Source organism: Copidosoma floridanum, unplaced genomic scaffold (assembly GCF_036245765.1).
Source record: "Copidosoma floridanum isolate Cflo_tuat_1 unplaced genomic scaffold, Cflo_Japanese_pri ptg000030l, whole genome shotgun sequence".
Classification (NCBI taxonomy): domain Eukaryota; kingdom Metazoa; phylum Arthropoda; class Insecta; order Hymenoptera; family Encyrtidae; genus Copidosoma; species Copidosoma floridanum.
The window spans coordinates 11160981-11180626 of NW_028321907.1; the positions used below are offsets into that span (position 1 = coordinate 11160981).

Here is a 19646-nt window from a genome sequence, read left to right on the forward strand (position 1 = left end):
ATATATACCTGTGTGCATGCGTGAGCATCGGTGAGCACGACAATTTCTGCACGGTTTATATATGTATCTGTATCGATCTGCACCAGCCAAGCTCGACTTTACCTTTTTGTTTCTGGTTTCACTGATGGATGTCCTTTTTTTTTTTTAATTTTCTTTTCACGCAGTAGTAGCAGTAACAATACATACAAGTAATTATCCTATTCGAGTGTCGTTTACGGTAGTTTGCGTCAAAACGAAAAGTGACTTTGACGGGGATTAATTTGTACGGATTCTCTGTTTCTCTTGGTATCCATATGTTCCCATTTCACTCTTCCGTTGTCCACTGGCGTTATTACTGTGACAACATGGAAAAATAAAGAAGTAAGCGACTCGATTGCTTTTTTTTATTTTTTTTTAACAAAGTTTGTTGTAAGTTCCACTTTGAGGTGCTTGAAAAATAAATTGTAGGGAGCAGGTTAGAAACAGAGACTTTCTTGTATCTAGGAGTTATATGTGTTTTCCAGCATGGAGAAAACATTTTTTTTTTTTCATCATTCAGCGAGTTCTAAGCGTTAAAAAAGAATCTAGACTCTACGACGATATTGTTTCAAGATGTTGATAGCTTTTTATTTTGGACATCAAATATCGAATGCGGAGAGTAAGTGAATCAAACAAGTTGACGATTTATCATGAATAAAATGCGCTACCTACATTTTTTATGACAAAAACAGAAAGTCAAAAACAGTATTCGAATAAATTGCCTCGTATTAACCAAAGTAGGCTCGACTAATGAGTGCCTTTGCATCGTTTTCAAAAGTCTTTGAGAGTAAGTATGTACTTTTGAAGCCACTTTTTTTTTCCACCAGAGTAATTACATGTGGTGGGTACAGCCATTTATTTGGCAGGTCTGGTATAGCTCTCCCCGTTTTAGGGGAGCTCTGTTGATTAATCACGTCTTAAATAAAAGATTGACCGGAGGGTATACGAAATCGCAACAAGAAGATTAATTTACGGAAAAAAAACAGATGAGGAAAAAAGTTTGGTCAATGTACCCAACATTAGGAAGAGAGTCCGGTTGAGTAATACATCGACGAAGCCAAATGCCCCGACAGGTAAACAATTTATTTACCGTTCTTTCTCTCCCTTTTGTATCCGTACGTTTTCCAAGTGAAGGAGATTTTCACTCCATAAAACTCACCCTTTAAAATCTAATAACAATAAAAACAACAAAAAACAAAAAAACAACAACAACAATAATATGGCAGACTGTATTTTGCATGGATAGCAGTCATCTAACAAGGAAAGAGAGGTGACAAAAAAAAAAAGGACGGGCACCCAATACAGAGATAAAAAAAAAGCAAGCACAGCCGTGTGAAGAAAAAAAAAAATTATTTTACTCCTGGAAAAAAGTGGGGAACTACGAAGGGGAAGGGATCGTAGTTTCATAGCGCGACAAGTTTGTATGGCCGTGCTATGCTCGTGCCTTTCGTCGTGAACTCATATACCGTACAACGTGCAAGTAGTGTGCGTAAGCCTCATGTCAAGGTCGCCCGAGGACTCGACCCGGCGCGAGCCTTATCGATTCAACTTGTTGCACGCTGGCAAACAAAGGGGGATGGGCGAACGCTTTCACGCATCGTGGTACCGGGGCACTGTAGACATGAGCCGCATACGAGATGTGGTTGATCCGGATTATTTTTGCTACTGGTCTGATAATGGTTACCGTACACCTACAGTCATTGAATATCCAGTGTAATTGTTGAACCGCGAAATGACGATTGATGGTTAATACGTGAAAAACATTGACGTTCACTTTTTGGTATTTTATCTTCTTGTCGTTCAAAATTGTTCGGTCGATGCGTGCACGTATGGTTGTAAAATCATTATAAACATTAGATCGAGGATTTTTTTTTATTACCCAATGGATAAACACTAGTTGAATAAACTTGATCATCGCATTGCCTGAAAATTCAATCGTATCTGTATATTATTGGTCGTACTGTCATTGTGAGGAAAAAAAGAGACACCGCGTATGAAAACAAATTTCACAAGTACGCAAAATAAGTACCATGCAACGACGCACGGAAGGGAATACCTACATGTGAACATAAATGTTAGCATAAATCACCATGAAAGTCAAGCACAGAGCCATTATGTATTGGCCTGTTCGATCCAATGTATAAGTGCGTACAGCGGCAACAGCTGTACATCGATCGCGGTGAAAGGCGATGTTTCAACGTGTCGGAATAACAAAGGCTAAAGGCTAACAGTCATGCGATGACTGGATACATAACAGCCCATATGCATATATAATGTACGAAGGATATTTCTATTCTTGTGTGTGTGTATGTGTATCTATACCTATCCACATAACAGTGTTTGCATTATACACGTGCGTGTACAATAACATCTATACAGCTGTTACCCCATACTATGATAAAAATAGATGTCTGGGCATTATCATGCGTATGAATTAATATAAAATTACAAATGTTTGATGAATAAGATATTATTAAACTTTATTCAAACAGGATGTGATATGAACTCTTTACTCATCCAAAACATAAGTCTTTCTTCCTTTCTGTTTGAGATATTTAAAAAGCGTTATTCTCGTATTCAAATTAGAATTAAATTAAAATTCACATTGGTTAAAACATTTAAAAATTTTCATTTCCTAAAGTTTAGAGGATCGTCTACAAATTGTGTACTTCTGACGCACTTTGATAACTCTTGCAGTGATCCTAAAAGTAATGTGTTTTTGCAAAATTCAAACCAATGGAAGCTCTACAATTAATTAAGTATGCTACTAAAATTTTAAGTCAAAAGACGTCTGAGTTTCACAAAAAAATGACAAATTATTAATAAAATATGAGCCTAAAAACAATTATTTAAATAAACATGAAAATAGTATATATAAAAACACCAAAAATTTAAATATTTCAGATGTATGTTAGTGCCATACTATTATACTAGTCACGTATATCAAACATTAGAAACTGTATGTTATCACGCCATAGTGTAATACATGTTTAATGTTTTCAAACTCTAGAGTAGATCCAGTTAATTATTACTTCTCTATATTATTTGACGAAAAGAGTAAAAAACTTGGTAAAATTTAATGACAATTACCGATGCTACACCCACGTGTGTATTAGTGTATCTTTATGCATAATTTAACATTTCGATGCAAGCAGGTAAGTCTTGGAGCAAACAATGTCATATTTTTTAGGGTATCGTTTTAAAAAATAGCAAATTATCAATCAACAAAGCTCCTATTTAATATGTGACCAACTCTGTTAGTTTCAGAATTTACCACTACATTGACAAAATCGTATTATATTCATTTCAGTCCGCTTATTGACTGCAAAGTATTGTTAAATATTATAAGTACTCAATAAGTGTCAATGAATTTATAAGTAAGCATATTCATATGATAAAATATGTTCTCGATTATTAAGACATTAGCCTTTTTTTGGATTTTTTTGGAGCTTGAGGTTATTTTTTATAATTATAATATCTATATCATAAATTTATTATTATTTATTTTGTTTATCACCACCAAAAGACTCTGGGATTTATTGAAGTATTTTTTTATAAGATAAGTCGATTTTGAGTCTATAGTTTTCTCTATTTTTTCATAACTTTATTCGTCTCCTGATTTTCATTGTATAAGTCAAATCATAGCTTACTAACACTCCTGACAATATTTAGAATCGATATACGAATAAGCCCTTACATTTTATTGCTTAAAGATGCATGTTCCATCATAATTAACCAATATATTACATATCTATTTATATAACACATAAGTTTGTTTTATATTGACAGGAACATGACGAGATCTCATGCAACATCTCTATTAAAAACTCCTCACACGAGATAACTAATTTAAAAACTCTCATATTTTTTGCTATTTATATAGTAGCCTACATCGGCCTAGCCATATATGGTATGTAATATATATTTTTTTTACTATCTCAGTAGGGTGAGATTTATCTTGATAACACACGTAACAAAAGTTAGTTAACATTATTAAAAGCCAAATCGTTTTTCACTCTATTATCAATGTTTTTTTTTTTTTTTGTAATTTTTAGCATTTATACCCTGTCATACTACGAAGTTGACACATGTCACTTGGAGTATAGGTGATGCAGATACAATTATGAAAGCAATAATCGATGCAGGGTAATTATTTTTTAGCTGTACTTATGAGAATGTATTATTAATTTTAAAAAATTTTTCTAGATGGATTGTCGGAGGAGCTTTTACTTTTTCTATACTGTTAACTGTAGTTTATGTATTTTTATTAAAAACTTTACCAAAAAACATAATAATTGTTGGATTAGTAGTAATTCAATGTAAAGGTGCCATTAGTATCTTTATAGCTTTATTTTTGAAAAGTCTAATTTCATCAATTGCAGTTGTTTGCCTCAGTACACTGATATTGAGTTTATTGTATTTGTTGAACTTATATGTTGCTCTGTATGCAGTACTAAAAATAGGAGCTGAATTTATGAGCGAAGTTATAAGTGAAGCATGCAGGTGAGTTATTCCATATGATATATTTATTTTTAGTTTCTTGAAGTAATATGAATTTGCACCACCAGTGGAGAAATTCAATCTTTTACCTTAAAAGCTGTAAAAGAAACAATTTTTGTTTCTTAATTGACACACGTGTTATACTTCAAAAATCTTAGTTGTTAAATGTACCGTTGAAAAAATTAATTAAGGCCATACCATAATCTCTTTTTATTAAGGTTGCGCTGTCTCAGTTTAAAATTAAAAAGAAGTAAGCCTTTCTATAAAAAAAGACATCATTTTATCTTTATTTTAGGATTATTTTTAAATTTCCTCTGACAGTACTATTGTCCATATTATCTACTATATCAGCAACTGTAGTAGTAACTTTAGGAACTGTTGTATTTGTTAACTTACTATGTAATAACAACCCCGATTATCCTTTGCTGTTATCGGTATTTCTGCACTGCCTAAATGTGTATGGTACAATATGGCTTTCTTTAGCTATATTTTCTTTCAACCACATGGTACTTTGTGGTACATTCAGTACTTGGTTCTGGACTGTTGATAAATCCAGAACTCCGAATGGTGTAATATTAAAAAATCTAGCTACAACTTTAAGGTAAGATTAAAAAATTTTTTAATTAAAAAATCTTTATTATATGCACAAATAGTATACTTTGTACCAAGAGTGCAAAGTCGAACTTTGACAAAATATATCATCAAGATAAAATCAAATCAGATCATTATTGAAAAAATAAATAAAAAGCATTGCATTAGATTTCCCAGTGAGCCTTAGATATATATCATTCAGTTACTTGTCATTCAAATTTTTTGAAAAAAAAATACACTACCTTATTACAGATATCACATAGGAACAGTTGCTTATGGAACTTCTATTTGGGTTGTATTTCCAGTGATATTTATTATGATTAAAAACTGAAGCAATCAAATGTACGAGTCCCGCCACAACATCTTTGTCATGATTGTATACTGGTGGAATATATTTACAAGATTGTTTGAAAGTAGTATTTGTGCAACTGCTGTCCAAGGAAAAAGTTTAAAAAAATCTGCAGACACAGTTTGTCAGCTGTACTTACGATTTCCAGTTCACTACTGCTCTATAACTATAGTAATAATTTGTCAATCTATTGAGTATTATTATAATTATATAAGAAATCAACTAGTTAATATCGCTTTTTTTTTCAGGCATTCACATGTTGTGTCGGAGTTTTGGTAACTGTTTGTTCTTTTCTCGTCGTATATGCTATTTTGTTTATTTCTCATGTCACGCGTAACTCATCCGAAATATTGGTGATAATATTCACATCATGCACCATAATTTCTATTTTTTTTGTTATAATGCCAGTTATTATAGTTCTAAAGGCAGCTGTAACATCAATTTTCTTTTGCACTTTGGAAGATTTTGAACGAGATCAAAAAAATAGGAACAAAATATTCTACATGAAAGCTACTATAAAAAAATTTGATGTTACAATCGAAACAAAAATAATACTACTTTTTCGATTCTAATGGCATTTTCGAGAATGTATTAAAGTAAATGATCTACTGTCGTAACATTTGAATTTAATTCATGATGAAGTATATTATACTGACAAGTTTAAGTTTTGTGCTATATATGATAATGAAAGTTTTAGTTTGATTATAAACACAATCAATTTTTAAGATCAATTGTTTAAATAGACACCATAAATATGCATTTTTTAATACTATATTTAAAGCTCGTAGTTGGTATCACTATTTTTTATAGAATTTATGACAGAAATAATAAGTTTCTGATCAATAACAAAATCGGTTAAATAAATGTCCTACAAAAAAGTTTTTGCCTTTTAGACAACTAGTTATTTTGTAAAGGTTGTCAGTCTTAAAATCATGATCTTTAGAATAATCTTGTTATGTCTTTTTTTTTTTTTTTTCTTTATATATTATAAACATTTGCTCTGCGTCAGACCTAAAGTTATACGATTTCCATGGGGTTGCTGATAAAAAAAGGGTTATTTTAATTATTTTACAAGCTTGCACATTACACTGGCAGATTCAAATCGTACTATTGAATAAAATTGGTTAAGCTGCTAATTTTTAATTGATTTGATTGTTTGTTTCAAACTAGTTTACGTTGCTTGGATACATTTTGTAAATGAGTACTAATTTGAATATTCGTGCGACATATTGTGTTAATAACTCAAAGTTCAATTTTCATAAAAAATGTGCTTGGTACTCTTGTTATATCAATAATTTTTTCTTCATTGGATATAACTGACAAACAATTCTATGTTTATTTATAAGTCTGTACATTTACTAGAAATATATTTTACAGAGTGTTATGTCACAATAGAAAACTAATAAAATAATAAAAATTTGTCACAGAAGCTTGTCCTAATGAAAAAATTACTGCTATTTTTCAGAGCTTCCCAATACATCTCGAAGTTTATTTCTGTGATTAATTTTTTAGTTGTGTGTTTGATAATTAATAAATAATTAATTTCTAAAATATATTATGAGTTGAAAACTTTTTTAATCTGTCTTTTTCCTCAATATTTATTCAGGTGTGCATAAACTGCTCATACAATCTAATTTTTATCACTCACATGAAAATAACTACTAATCGTTGTGTTTTCTAGGATGTCTTCATAATCTACGAGGTATCTGAGCCTCACTAAATTTTTCTTATGCATTTTGAATTCATACGCTTCAGACGCATAATTGTAAGCAATCATAGCATATTGTAGTAATGAAGCGATGAAGTACTTTTTCGTTTGAATTTGCCAAATGATGATTATTATATTTGAAAAAGAACAAGGAAAAAAGAAAAAAATCAATCAAAGTAATAGCAAACTGCTGTATGTCTTTGGTTGGAAAACATATTTAACTTTTTTTGAGACAGCAATTCTCTACAATTACTGTTATCATATTAAAAATAGCTTTTATATGAGCAAAAACAAAAACTTTAAAAGTACTTTCTCATATTGATAAGATTTTATTACTCTTTATACATTCAAACTATTGTAATCAAGGTTTTACCATACGTTTATGTAATTACTAATGCTTCCTTATATTTTTGATATGAGCGACATTGAAAGTGATTTAAAACTGTCTTTTAAATACAATTATATTTCATGTAAAAAATCTATATGAAAAAAAAAATTTTTTTTAATTGCACATAGAAAAGAAAATAACGTATAAAAAGAAAAATTTTATGCCTATCAAGAAATTATTAGCAGATGTAAGAAATTACTTTTAGAATAAATGAATGCCCATGTATTTTAAACTTCGTTGCTGTAATCGCTATAAATAAATATCATGGAAAGATTTTCAGAAAATCTTCACCATACGTTTATCAGCGGTTGGTTGGACGGATAAATTTGTCATCTAGTGACTCTGTATACCCCTATTACTCTACATGCATCAACTGCAAAGTGAAGGGCTATAACTTCATAAATAACAATAAACAAACCAAATAAGAAGCAACAGCAAGTAATTCAAGAAATATTAGACATATTTATTTAAACATCAATATTATACAACTTGGGTTTGTCTCTCGTCAATCGGGGATGCACGTATCCCGCAAAAGCATCATCACACACCTTGACGAGATAAAGATAGTTATTGCACGGTTCATCGCATAATCATATCATCTTAAAAACTATCCCAACTTAAGCTTATCCCTATGCACGCGCACACACGTTCATTAGACACTATAAATTAGTAAGCAGGATACAAAAAGCGGTGAAAAGAAGGGTGTAGGCACACAAAAGGTAAAACGATCCATACGGTAGCACAAATTTTTCCAGGATAGCAAAAATTACACGGGAGTTGAAACAGAGGGAGAAAAAGAAATATCTGGGATCTGTTGTGCGCTTCGATTTTTGCGAGCCCTCTACATTCGCGTCTGCGCAAACGTGACATATGTGTCGTTTGGATCGTTCAGGTGAAAGAGTTGGAAGAGTCAGCACGTGTGTGCGAGTGCATGTTAAAACACGCACAATCGACGCTCTTGTATAGCACCTCAGGCAGATCTCATTGCGTAAATATGTTTCATGATTATTTTTTATTTTTTTCATTTTTATTTTTTTCTTTTTGTTTTTTTTTCTTTTTGTTTTTTTTGTTTTTTTTTTGTTTACATAAAAATGTTAACATATGGTAATAATATACATGCACGTGTATACGTCCGCGTGCGTACAAGAGTGTGTTCGTGTCGAGCCTTATACGTCAATAATACGCCCCTATGTCAGATTTACAGTGTCTCTTAACAAGTGAGAATATAGAATATATCGCATGCGCTGCATCGATTTTCACCCAACGGCATTCGTTTCAATTATACGGAGTATATCGGAATTAACTTGCTGAGCTTACGGTACAATACAATTTACATGTTTTTGCTCATTAATTTCTCTCTTTGAAATGCTTTCTCTACTTATCATTCACAAATTGCACGCATTCATATAGTGTTTTCATTCTATTGCACGTAATTTTTTTTTTACGAGCATCCAACAATCAATCAACATCCAAAAATAAATTAGTCTATTGATGGGTTTGACGTTTACATGAAAATCTTTTCTCATAACTTGTTTAACTTAATGGAAATGAAAAAAAAAAAAAAAAAAGAAAACTGTACAGTAACGTTGTAAAAAAAAAATATCTTGCAGTAGAGTTTACATATATTTTTTATTCGTTTCTACGAGTACAGGCTCTCGATCTGTTTGACGATGACTACATGCAAGACTACGTTTCAAGTCCACGGCAGTGGTATACTTCCACAGTTCCGTTAAAGGTTTCGACATTGATTCCAAGGTATTTTTTGAGTCTCTTCCAATAGTGTAACAGAGATAGGTATTTTGTGCTCGGCAACTCCGGTCTCTTGAGTCCAATTTTACTTTTCTCCAACCCTTACTCATCGGTGAGCTGCACGACATTACAAATCGGATTTTCTGTTTCTTCTGTTTGGAAAAAATTTTTTGTTTCGAAATTTTGAGCAGAATCTTACGTCGTTTTGCACAATGATTATAACAATAAAAGTCTATAGATACAATTTTATTTCATTTTTTTCCAGCAATTATGCTCGAAGAGATGTGTAACAGATTCTTGTTCATTAAGAAACTGTTCTTCGACTACATTAAAAAATTATTTACACAAGTTAATATGATCGAGTTAGAAGGAAAAAATAAAAAAATAAGCGTCATTTTGACGTGAAAAAAATCAATAATAATAGCAATAACCATAATAATAACAATAAAAAAATATTCGATAAAAACTAAAATATGTTTTAATTTGATGAATGACTCTTATGCTTGTCGAGATTTGTAATACAAGTTTAATGCATGATCCTTTAAGGTATGCAAGCAAACTAATGGATTCACATCATATCGTGTATGCAGTTATTCAAGCTAAGGTATGTTTTTTTGTCATCTTTTAAAAAAATTTTTTTTTATTAAATGCCCGCGTCTTTTAACAATAAACATCAGTAGATACTTTTAAACATTATTAAAAAATCACTTAATTTGGTAAGGAAATTACTATCTAAATAAAAAATGCATCAAACTAACAAGTGTTCCACTCTTCCTCAGGTTAACCATAACTTTATGTCATGTACGTATATCTGTTTGCATACCTATTAGAATCACACGATTGTACTTAAATTAAAGCATTACTTGTTAAAAACATCCACATTATATTATGCGAATAAATGTACAATAGGTACATGCACGCTGGTATTGTTACTGCAGAATTATCAGGATATCAAATATTATTTGTACCTCCAGATATGATAATTGTTACGCACTTCCGGAACGACAAAAAAGCCCAAACTACTTTAAATTCAACAACAACAGCTGCCACCATAGAAATTTATAGCTGAGCAAAAAAATAGACGACAAAGATCTGCATTTAAGAGACGCAGGGAAAAAAGACAGCAAATCTCTATTTTAAGCCAAATAATTACAAAAAATCGCGATTGGCCGCCTTCGATAAAATCGAAAGCATCCGTGGCATATCAGAAGCCAATAATTTAGATTATCAGCTATAACAATAGTAGATGCTCCTCTTTTTTATACAATTCTCGCGCTCTCGATTAAAGTAGAGAAAAATAAGTACAAAAATGAAAAATAATTAAAAAAAACAATGAGAGTGATGCCCAAAAAAAATGACCCTCTCGTCAGATTTGTCGTTCTGGAGGTGGTATTTCGCATCGACTCATTTCAATCACTCGTCAAGAAAATGAGCCATTCTAACGGTGTGGAGGTCAACTCGTTTCAGCAGTGCTGGCAGCGCACGAGGCCCACCTCGTCGCAGTTCATGCACTTGAGAGCAACAAATTCGGCGGTAAAGTCGTTGCGGTGCACAGATTTCTTGCTGCCGTTGCAGACGGGACAGGGTAGTAGTCGATAGCCACCACATGCCTGGCAGGTGTTGCACGCGTCCAGACTCTAAAACAAAAAAGAGAAAGAGAGTGTGATTAGTAACTTGTCTGCGCTTCTGACTTCACATGGTATATTTCAGTACTGAATTTTTACTTAATAAAATGTTCATAGACTAATTGAATCGAGTCGAAGTAGCAAATTGGGAGATTTTACACCTTAGAATTGGGAAGCAATGAATAGTTTAACATACAGAAATTTTTTTTTCATCATAGACTTGCGTACTGTATCGCGTGTAAAGATAAAGTTATAGAGCGGTCGTTGATTATAATCTGTGCAGTTTTCCAAGCGACTGAAATTTCGGAAAATACAAGTGCAAGAGAGTTAAGTGATACGTATCAATGTGCGGGCGAACATGCTCGTTCTACCGTACTTGACCTTTTTCTACATGACTGAAGAAAATTTTTTTACGCATCGAGTTTCCTTTTACGTTGGGATTGAAATTTTTTGTTGCTGCTAGGGATTTATTGATCGTTTATTGATTTGACACGATATTCGAGTTATTGATTCACCAAATTCTATACCAACTATGGAAGTATACGGTGTACGTATAGCCGTAGGGGTGTCCAGTATCGGGAGGACGTGATACTTTTGTCGATGCTCCGCACAAAAGTTTGTGATTAGACATTGTCAAGTGACGTGCCACGGGTGTTATTCATATCTTTTATCATTTCATGAGCAATAGTTGTTCATTTTCAAATTTATTTAAATAATTATGTCCGTGTAAGTTTTTTTAAATTATTCTCTTTAACACAAGCACGTGCATTATAATATCAGTTAATTTATCCCTTTGACATTAATTCCTGAGTCCTCTAACTATTTGAAGGACACTATCCAATCACATTTTTTCGATGATTTTTTTAATGCGTAACCTTTCAATCTTTTAAAAACTAAATGTATTGTAATTAAACATCATGTTATCTTTAGCAACGCTTCGTCTATGTGCCATGTTTTTTTTCAAACATTCATTCAGTCATTTTGAGCATTGCTTCATTAGTTTTCTCCAAATGCACGGTTGAATAAATATGTTTCACAAATATCCATCTGTTGAATTGAAATGCGTATCTACAAACACTTGCACAAAATGTATATCAACCAACATATTCATTTCGACTAATCGACACGAGAATCCGTTTCACCGTAAATTTTGGGGTTTTTCCCTGTAGTTCTCAGTTGTCGTATTGTACAATAGTGTACAGTGTACAATTCGTTGGGTGTCACTTAATCCATTGCAAGAAGAAAAATCCAAGTGCTCGAGTTTGCGTGAATTTTTCATGCACGCGCTCACCTTCTTCTCCGCCGTCATGAATTTTTTATTCTCATGGATTCATCTTGGTACTCCAAACTGAATTGGATGGACGGAAATCTACTATAACCCCAATATCTCTCTGACCTTAAAATGGAGTAACGAAGGACAAGTGAACGATGAACTTAGCATGCCAGTTATCCTTGTATTTGGATCTTTTTTTTTTTTTTTTTTTTTTTTTTCGTTTCACTCGTCCTGTTTTTGCAACGCAGTTCACCTCAACCTCTATGTAGAACATCTGTCTGATTTATTTTTGATAAATCGTTGTACGGTTGGCTCGTATGGTTTTCCACCGGTTCGCAAGTTTTTATGACAAAGCAGCCGAAGTTACGTGCCTCACTTTAGCGAGTGAGATTTTCTATCAACAACGAGACACTTTTTTATTCAGGCCTGACAATCGAGCAACTAAGAAGAGAAAAAAATTGCGTCACAAGTTTTACATCAGGCATAATTTTATAGTAAAACACAAGCAATGTATAACTTGCACAAGTCGATTTTGCGTACTCGTATCTTACATCGTCGAATGTACCCTCGAACAAGACCGTGCATACGCATGCAACGCTAAAAACCTTTTCCATTTCTCTTGGGTTCATACCAAAGAGCAAGAACACCCAATGGCATAATTATCCAGTCTAATCTCGAGCCAAAAGTAGAAAAAAAAAAAAAAAAAAAAAAACGAGATCCAAAAAAAGGCACTATTGCATCCACGAGAGCTCAAAAGTATCGACACACGAGAGATTGAGAATGAAGTACAACACATAGTAAGCTCGCTGCTGCAGAACGGGAAATCTTGAAAAGGCGAGATCGCGCAAGTCCATTCCGCTCATGGACACAGAGAGTACAAGGCGTGCACACGTGCAAGGGATCCTGGTTGGCTGAATGGTGTGTATCGAGGAACGTGGGTGTCTGCATCTGTATAGTGTGTTTACTGCAGTGCGAGACAGACATGCTCGCAGAGGCGCATGCAGGTGCGCGCGTGCATTACAAGCATCACAGTGGGTATAGGGAGAGTAAGCGGCGGGCGAGCGGTAAACGACCTTTGCCTGGTCGCGGCAAGGTAACGCGGATTCTCTCACTCCCTCTACAGAGTATATAAATATGATACGCATAAGCATAGACATCCGCAGATAGACTGATGGGGTGGTGTTAACGAGAAGGTAACTCTCTTCTCTTGCACATGCCCAAGACTACTTGTATACATCTGCGCTTAGGATTATACATTTGTATAGCTGCTGTAGAAAGAGCGCAGCGTTAGCTGTGTGCTCGTGTATGTATAAATATGATTCAGGAGGTATACCGAGGTCGACTGGATGGCGAAGGTATAGCTGTAAAGGATGATATTCCGCGAGGAAGAAGAGAGGGAGACTCGGCTTGATTAGAGCCGAAGGCGATTGCCTGCGACAGGTTGGCCTGCTCAGCAGGTAGGCTCGCGAGTGTACATGTACACACAACGCGAGTGTGATGTCAATCACGGGCTTCGACGGATAGGTAGCGACCGATGAAAGTGAAAGGATTGTATAACCTTGCGTGTACTGCGTTGCGAAGGTATGTGTGTGCATGAGTACACGGGCTCTCGCATCGGGAGAGGGTGAGGAGGGTGGCTCTCGTACAGCGGTTGTGCGGTCGAGCCGTGCCGTGGCATGGTGTACATAAGTACACATACGTGCTCGAATGTGGGCACGTGGCTCGTGCTTGTTGAGCTTCCTTAGCGTCGCACGGCAATACTGTACACAATCTTGAACGCCAAGGAGCTGGAATGGGAGTCGTGAGAGGAGAATTTCATTCCAAGCGTGTGTTTACATCGGGATTGCGAAACTAATGGGTGTTTTGTCGGTTTCGTCTTATCATTTATCCGACAAAACCACTGGGAAGAGGACTTTTTTTTCGCTGGATAGTACAGCGAATGGCTCGGTCTCACCTCCAAAGGATATACTAGGCGGACGATGGACTCGGCAAAATGCCGACGTGGGAAACTTTGGTCAATCGACCTAGAGTAGATATGTCGAGTAGTCTTCTATAGATTCCGTGAGATGAAAGAAATGCCGAGCCTACAGGTTGGTAGTGGCCCGTTACAGTGCAGCCTGCAGTATGTAAATCAGGTTGCTATCGATTTATTTTTCTCACCTGTAATGCAGGCCTTTGAAATCCCACTACACGTCGTGATGCTTTACGTATAGCATGATTCGTCCACGTGACTGAGAGTCGGTGGTACATTGCCCAATCCATAAACAATCAATCGATAGTTGCCGTCTGCTCGAGCAACACTCCCCGCAGTTGATACAATTTTGTTTTTCCATTCGTGATGTTCAAATTTTAAATGAAACACATACCTACGAATTTCATCGCTTAAAATTCACGCTCGCATCTTGCCCCGGGCTGCCAGGCGAATTAAGGGAACAAACGCTGGTATGAATTCCGAAATAATTCGAGATCAGCTCGATGGTGCGTACAGTTTATCGGTAGAAACGTGATTTGAAAGCTAGCCTACGTGCAGAGTATATCCATAAACGAGCAGCTTTGGCGCACCCGTGAGCTATAAAATACTGTTGCTTGCTTTATGTATACAGAAAATTCCAAATAATCATCAGCGTCTCGTACTTCACGCGTTCGTACAGGCTGTTTCTATCATTTTTCATGTCGACGTGTCACACAAGTTGATACACAAATTATTAATGAATTCCAAAGTCGTGCTGCGTACTTTTGTATTCATTGACTACCTGATACAGACACATTCACATACGAGTAGGAAAGAAAGTTTGAAAAAAATACAAGATACCGAGCAAGTGCTTTTTTCCCATTGTTTCAAGATGATTTATTCAATACAAAACGTATTTCACATTATCTTTTTTTTCTTTTTCCTTTCCTAACATCGTTAATCGTGTTACACGACTCTGACGTGAAAATTGTACCAGCTCGTACTTTCGGTAACAAGGTCGTTTGCTGGTACAACGTGACAAGTACACTTCTTACATCTTTTTTTTTTCTTCTTCTTCTTTTTTAACACGAAATTTCGTTTGTAACAAGTGAATTTCAAATAAATGATGAACACGTGTTTTTCATGAATAACGATTTTAATATACGTAACAAAAGCAATTATACACGTAATAATCTGAGTCGACGAGCAAACAGGTATTTCACAAGTAAGTACTCGGGAGCAAATAATTTGGGTACTTACAGTTGATCTAAGCGCGTAAAATAATAGCAGTTAGCAACTTGCCTTGTAAGGTCTCAGCATCTGGCGCAGCTCGCCAGACTCGTTCAGCCGCTCGACAGCATCGGCATCCTGTAAGCAGAAAATGACGGTATTATTACATGAGTTAGAGAGAAAAACCAAAAGAAAAGCCAGATGTTTAGATACGAATTTCGCAACGCACTGCTTGGAGTGTCCCAATAGGAATTGATTTTCGCGTCTTCTTTCTGTGTCGATTGTATATAGTTTTTAAAAAAATTAGTCAATTCGATAGATATAGGGGGGGCTCAGTGATTGACCCTCATTTTGTGCAGATAAAAATAATTTTGGCCAAAATAGAGGCTGTCTACTGGTAAGACATGAGAATCGTATTTCCCGAGTCATGGGAAGCCGAATCCCTTGCTTTCGATGTATCCATAAGCTAATACTGTACTCGGTAATACGGTACATACTTTCTTTCGATATTTGTTGACACTTTCTCTGATCGTGAGGTAAGTAGTGAAATTCTTACATAGGTACTACTTTCAAACCATCAATGCGACAATCACGTCCTACAAATAAAGACCATATCAGAATGTATTTTATTTTTGATGAAATGACAAGTTATTTATTTAAGTAAACTATCAAGTTTACAGAAACGAAAATATATGGTATACCGATTACCATGTGCAAAACTTACTTTTTTAACCTTATTGGATCGTATGTAAATAATAAGCCCCCACATGCAACAGAACGATAGAGATACTTGGACAAATTTGATTTTAAGAAGCCTGTCTATTTACACTGGCCGTGGGATTACACAAAAAAACCGATTGGCTCAATTTTCTCCCGATTTCGTAACACACGATGCCAGAGGTCGGCACGTATACCCATTCGACACGTTGATTTTTCGGGCAAATCGTATTATCCTATACGTAAGCCAAGATTTAACATACACACGGCAATTTCCCTGACTCTTCCCAGGCTTGATCTCTCCGTGCGGAGTAAGCGCGTTATTCCCACATTTCCCCCCCAAGCTTGACATTACGACGGCATATTCTGCCCTATCTTTCGCTCGCCACGCGGCTACTTTCATTTTTTTTTTTTTTTTTTTGCACAGAGCAGACAGTCCATGTTCACAGATCGGTCCTTGAATATCTTGATCTGCTGAGCGCTTTGCTACAACATCGGGGACGAGCCATGTGTGCGAGCGTATTTAGCCTCGAGACGGATTTGTCTCATCCTCTCGATTTTGCGACTTCCATCCCCACAGGGGGAGAAAAAAAAAATAATAATAATAGCCAGTCGTGGATCATTACAAGAGACGAGTCTCCATGATTTATGCCTAAAAACGCATTAACCGAATAGTGCCAGCAGTACGTGGCATGTGCACTTGAATGTAACCCGGTAAGCTTGAGGCGTTTTGCGCACCGTGGCTGTGGATTTGAAATTCAAATGAATCACGAGAATTTAATGGATTTTATGAGTATGTGAAGTCGAGAGCTCTTAAGCTTGGCAAAGAAATCTCATTCGCTGATGGTGGAGTGCTTTTCTAAATGACCGGAGAGGAATAGGAAGAGCCAGTGCGGTTTTGCTAAGGTGTACTTGTAGCGTAAAGAGACAGGGAAGGAGAAATCAAGCTACTATGTATTGTGCAAAGGATATTCGAGTGCACAGCCTGAGCTCAAAATGCTTCCGTACGTCGTTGAGTTGACAATTTTGATATACCCAGAGAGCCAATTTTTTTTTTTTTTTTTTTTTTTACTGCGTACAGAACAACATTTCGATAATTTAGAGGATTTTGTAGTGGTGTAAGTGATTTTGGTCTACTATGGCACTTATCAAGTATGATTAACTGAGAACAAAATACTCTTGACGATTGTCTATTCGCCAATGATTATACGTTTGAAACAAAGATTTAGTTTGGTTGGGTTATTGTACCTATTAGATAAAGACCTTGCCACCGAGGCTTGAGAAGTCAGCCATGGTGATTGTGTGAATTTGTGTTTTTCGTACTTCTCTACGTACACTATTTACACGTAAGAGTTAAGCCCACCTATTTGATGCCTTTCTTTTTAAATCAATGAACCCTGAGCAAAGAATAACATTTAGTACTACTGTCTTTGTTGGATTTTTGAAGCTCCGACTGATGATGAAATAGTTAAGAAAAGAGAGGTGGAGGAAAATAAAATAACCCAAGTGAGGCGGCAGCGCTGAGATTCATCTGCATGGAAATTATGAGATTTACTGCGCAACCGAGCGATATCAAATTAACATCGTTAGAGAGTCGAAAGGATAGAAGAGTCGCCGGGAAAGGAGAACAGAAGAGCTTCCCCTGCAGGTACTCCATTGTACAATAATAATAATAATAATAATAATTCTTCACCGTTCACATTATTTTACGTGCCCATACATACGCGCTGCGCTCCCCTCGGCCTTGACTCTTGTGTATGATGAAGAATTTCCAACTCACACGATCCCAGGCTCAAAGTGACAGACGGTGTTGACTGCTCTGTTCATTTCGAAGTGAGACAAAAGAGAAGAAACCTAAGAAAGAGCTCTAATATATACAGAAATCGCAAAAATACGTATAGTGTTGGAACAGGTGAGTGCAGACTAGATTTTTTTTTTCAATCGATCAGATGCCGTGACATGATTCACTGTACCGTTTCAAATTTTCGTAACAGGTACAACTTAGGAGTGTACGAAGTCGACGGTAGCAATTGTGACGTAACAATGAAAACTAAAGACGCCTCTTTTTGTACAAAAGCTTTCAATACTTTCGTCTTGACGATGACGACAAGTATGTATGGATATTGCAAAATTTAGATTTACCTTACTTGAAGAGCATCAATTTACGATGTCCCAAAAATCATCATACACAAAGCTGAAATTAGACAGATACATGAGACTCCATTCAATAGCCGACAAACGCAAACAAAAAATTGACACAATATTGAAAAAAGAAAAGAATCACAGTCAACTCTTGTGTTTATAGTCGTGCAATAATTTATCGATTGAGATATTTTGCGTTGTGAATATTCTCTACTCAAACATTCGAGCTCAAGTTGAAGACGAATCTTAATTGTTCAATAATACTAGCATCATTCATTACTACATTTATACGCTACAACTAAACCGAATGAAGCGTGAGGTTACAACAAGTAATTAATTAAGGTACTATCGATGTAAGGGCATCGTTCTAAGTTAGTAATACTGGACTTCAAACTTGTTAACAATGTGCTGCCGGCATTTTCAAGATGCTGTACTACCATGTTGTGGTTACTTTAGTTCTAACTTTGTTATCAAAGAGATCAATGCCGATATGCTCGTGTACTACCACAAAATTTGCTATGAGCTATTAAAAGGTTGGTAACTTTAGAGATAAATGTTATTTAATTCAAATGTTAATGGTAACACGTATTTTAAAAGTGTTATTTAATAAACATTTCTACACTACTATATTTTGATATGTTGCAAATTTTAATGTTTTTAAACGTTTACGTAAATATCTCAGATTGTCCATGATCCACAGAGTAATAAAATTGCAATCGATGCAGCAAATTTTTTAACTCAGTACGCAAAAACACACTTGTACTTATAGATGGAACACGTGACAGCAAGAGGCGGAAGCAACCCACGCAAATAAACTAATAAAGGTAGATTCACTTCCAAGTATCATTCTATTTTTGAACAATTTTTCGGTAATAATTTTGACATTGTCGATACAATTAACAAACAGTGCAGTAATGTACAAGAGACGATGAAAGGCATCAGACATTTCTTTTACCGTCCATTGACTTTGTGAGATTTATATAACTCTCAAGGACAAGTAAAGTCGATTAAATCAGGATATGTGCCTTCTGCAGCTGACTGTTGAAATTCATCTTGAATAGAAATTTATTCGCAATAAAGAGTTTTATAAGGATTTTTTTTTTTTTTTTTTTACTACGAGTAACTGTCACGTGCTGTGGCGTTTGATAAATTTTACTGCTAATATAATCAATAAATCAATAAAAATACGTTGAGACGAAGAATGTGCAGCAGTTTTTTTCCCTTTCACTTTTGATGTTTACATTGAGAACTCGATTTTTCTGAAGTCACATAGAAGAGCATTTTGAGCGTTTTTCGATAAAACGTCGACATCAGTTATTCAAACATAGGTGGCTTGGCAGCAGTGGATGATAAAGTATTTCCACTGTATTCGCGTAAAAGCCGAGATGAAATTCAATTGTTGAAA

At 35.1% G+C, this 19646-nt stretch overlaps 1 protein-coding gene across 1 annotated transcript in view; it reads right to left on the reverse strand.

Annotated features, from left to right (window-relative positions):
- Positions 1 to 10766: 10766 nt before the first annotated feature.
- LOC106636770 (uncharacterized) overlaps positions 10767 to 19646 on the reverse strand; it is a 57197-nt gene continuing 48317 nt past the window's right edge. The window contains exons 3-4 of the mRNA XM_014349271.2: positions 15455 to 15520; positions 10767 to 10940 (exon numbers count right to left, since the gene is read on the reverse strand). Of these exons, the coding sequence (XP_014204757.2) occupies positions 10767 to 10940; positions 15455 to 15520 (240 nt within the window). The remainder of the gene's footprint in view (positions 10941 to 15454; positions 15521 to 19646) is intronic.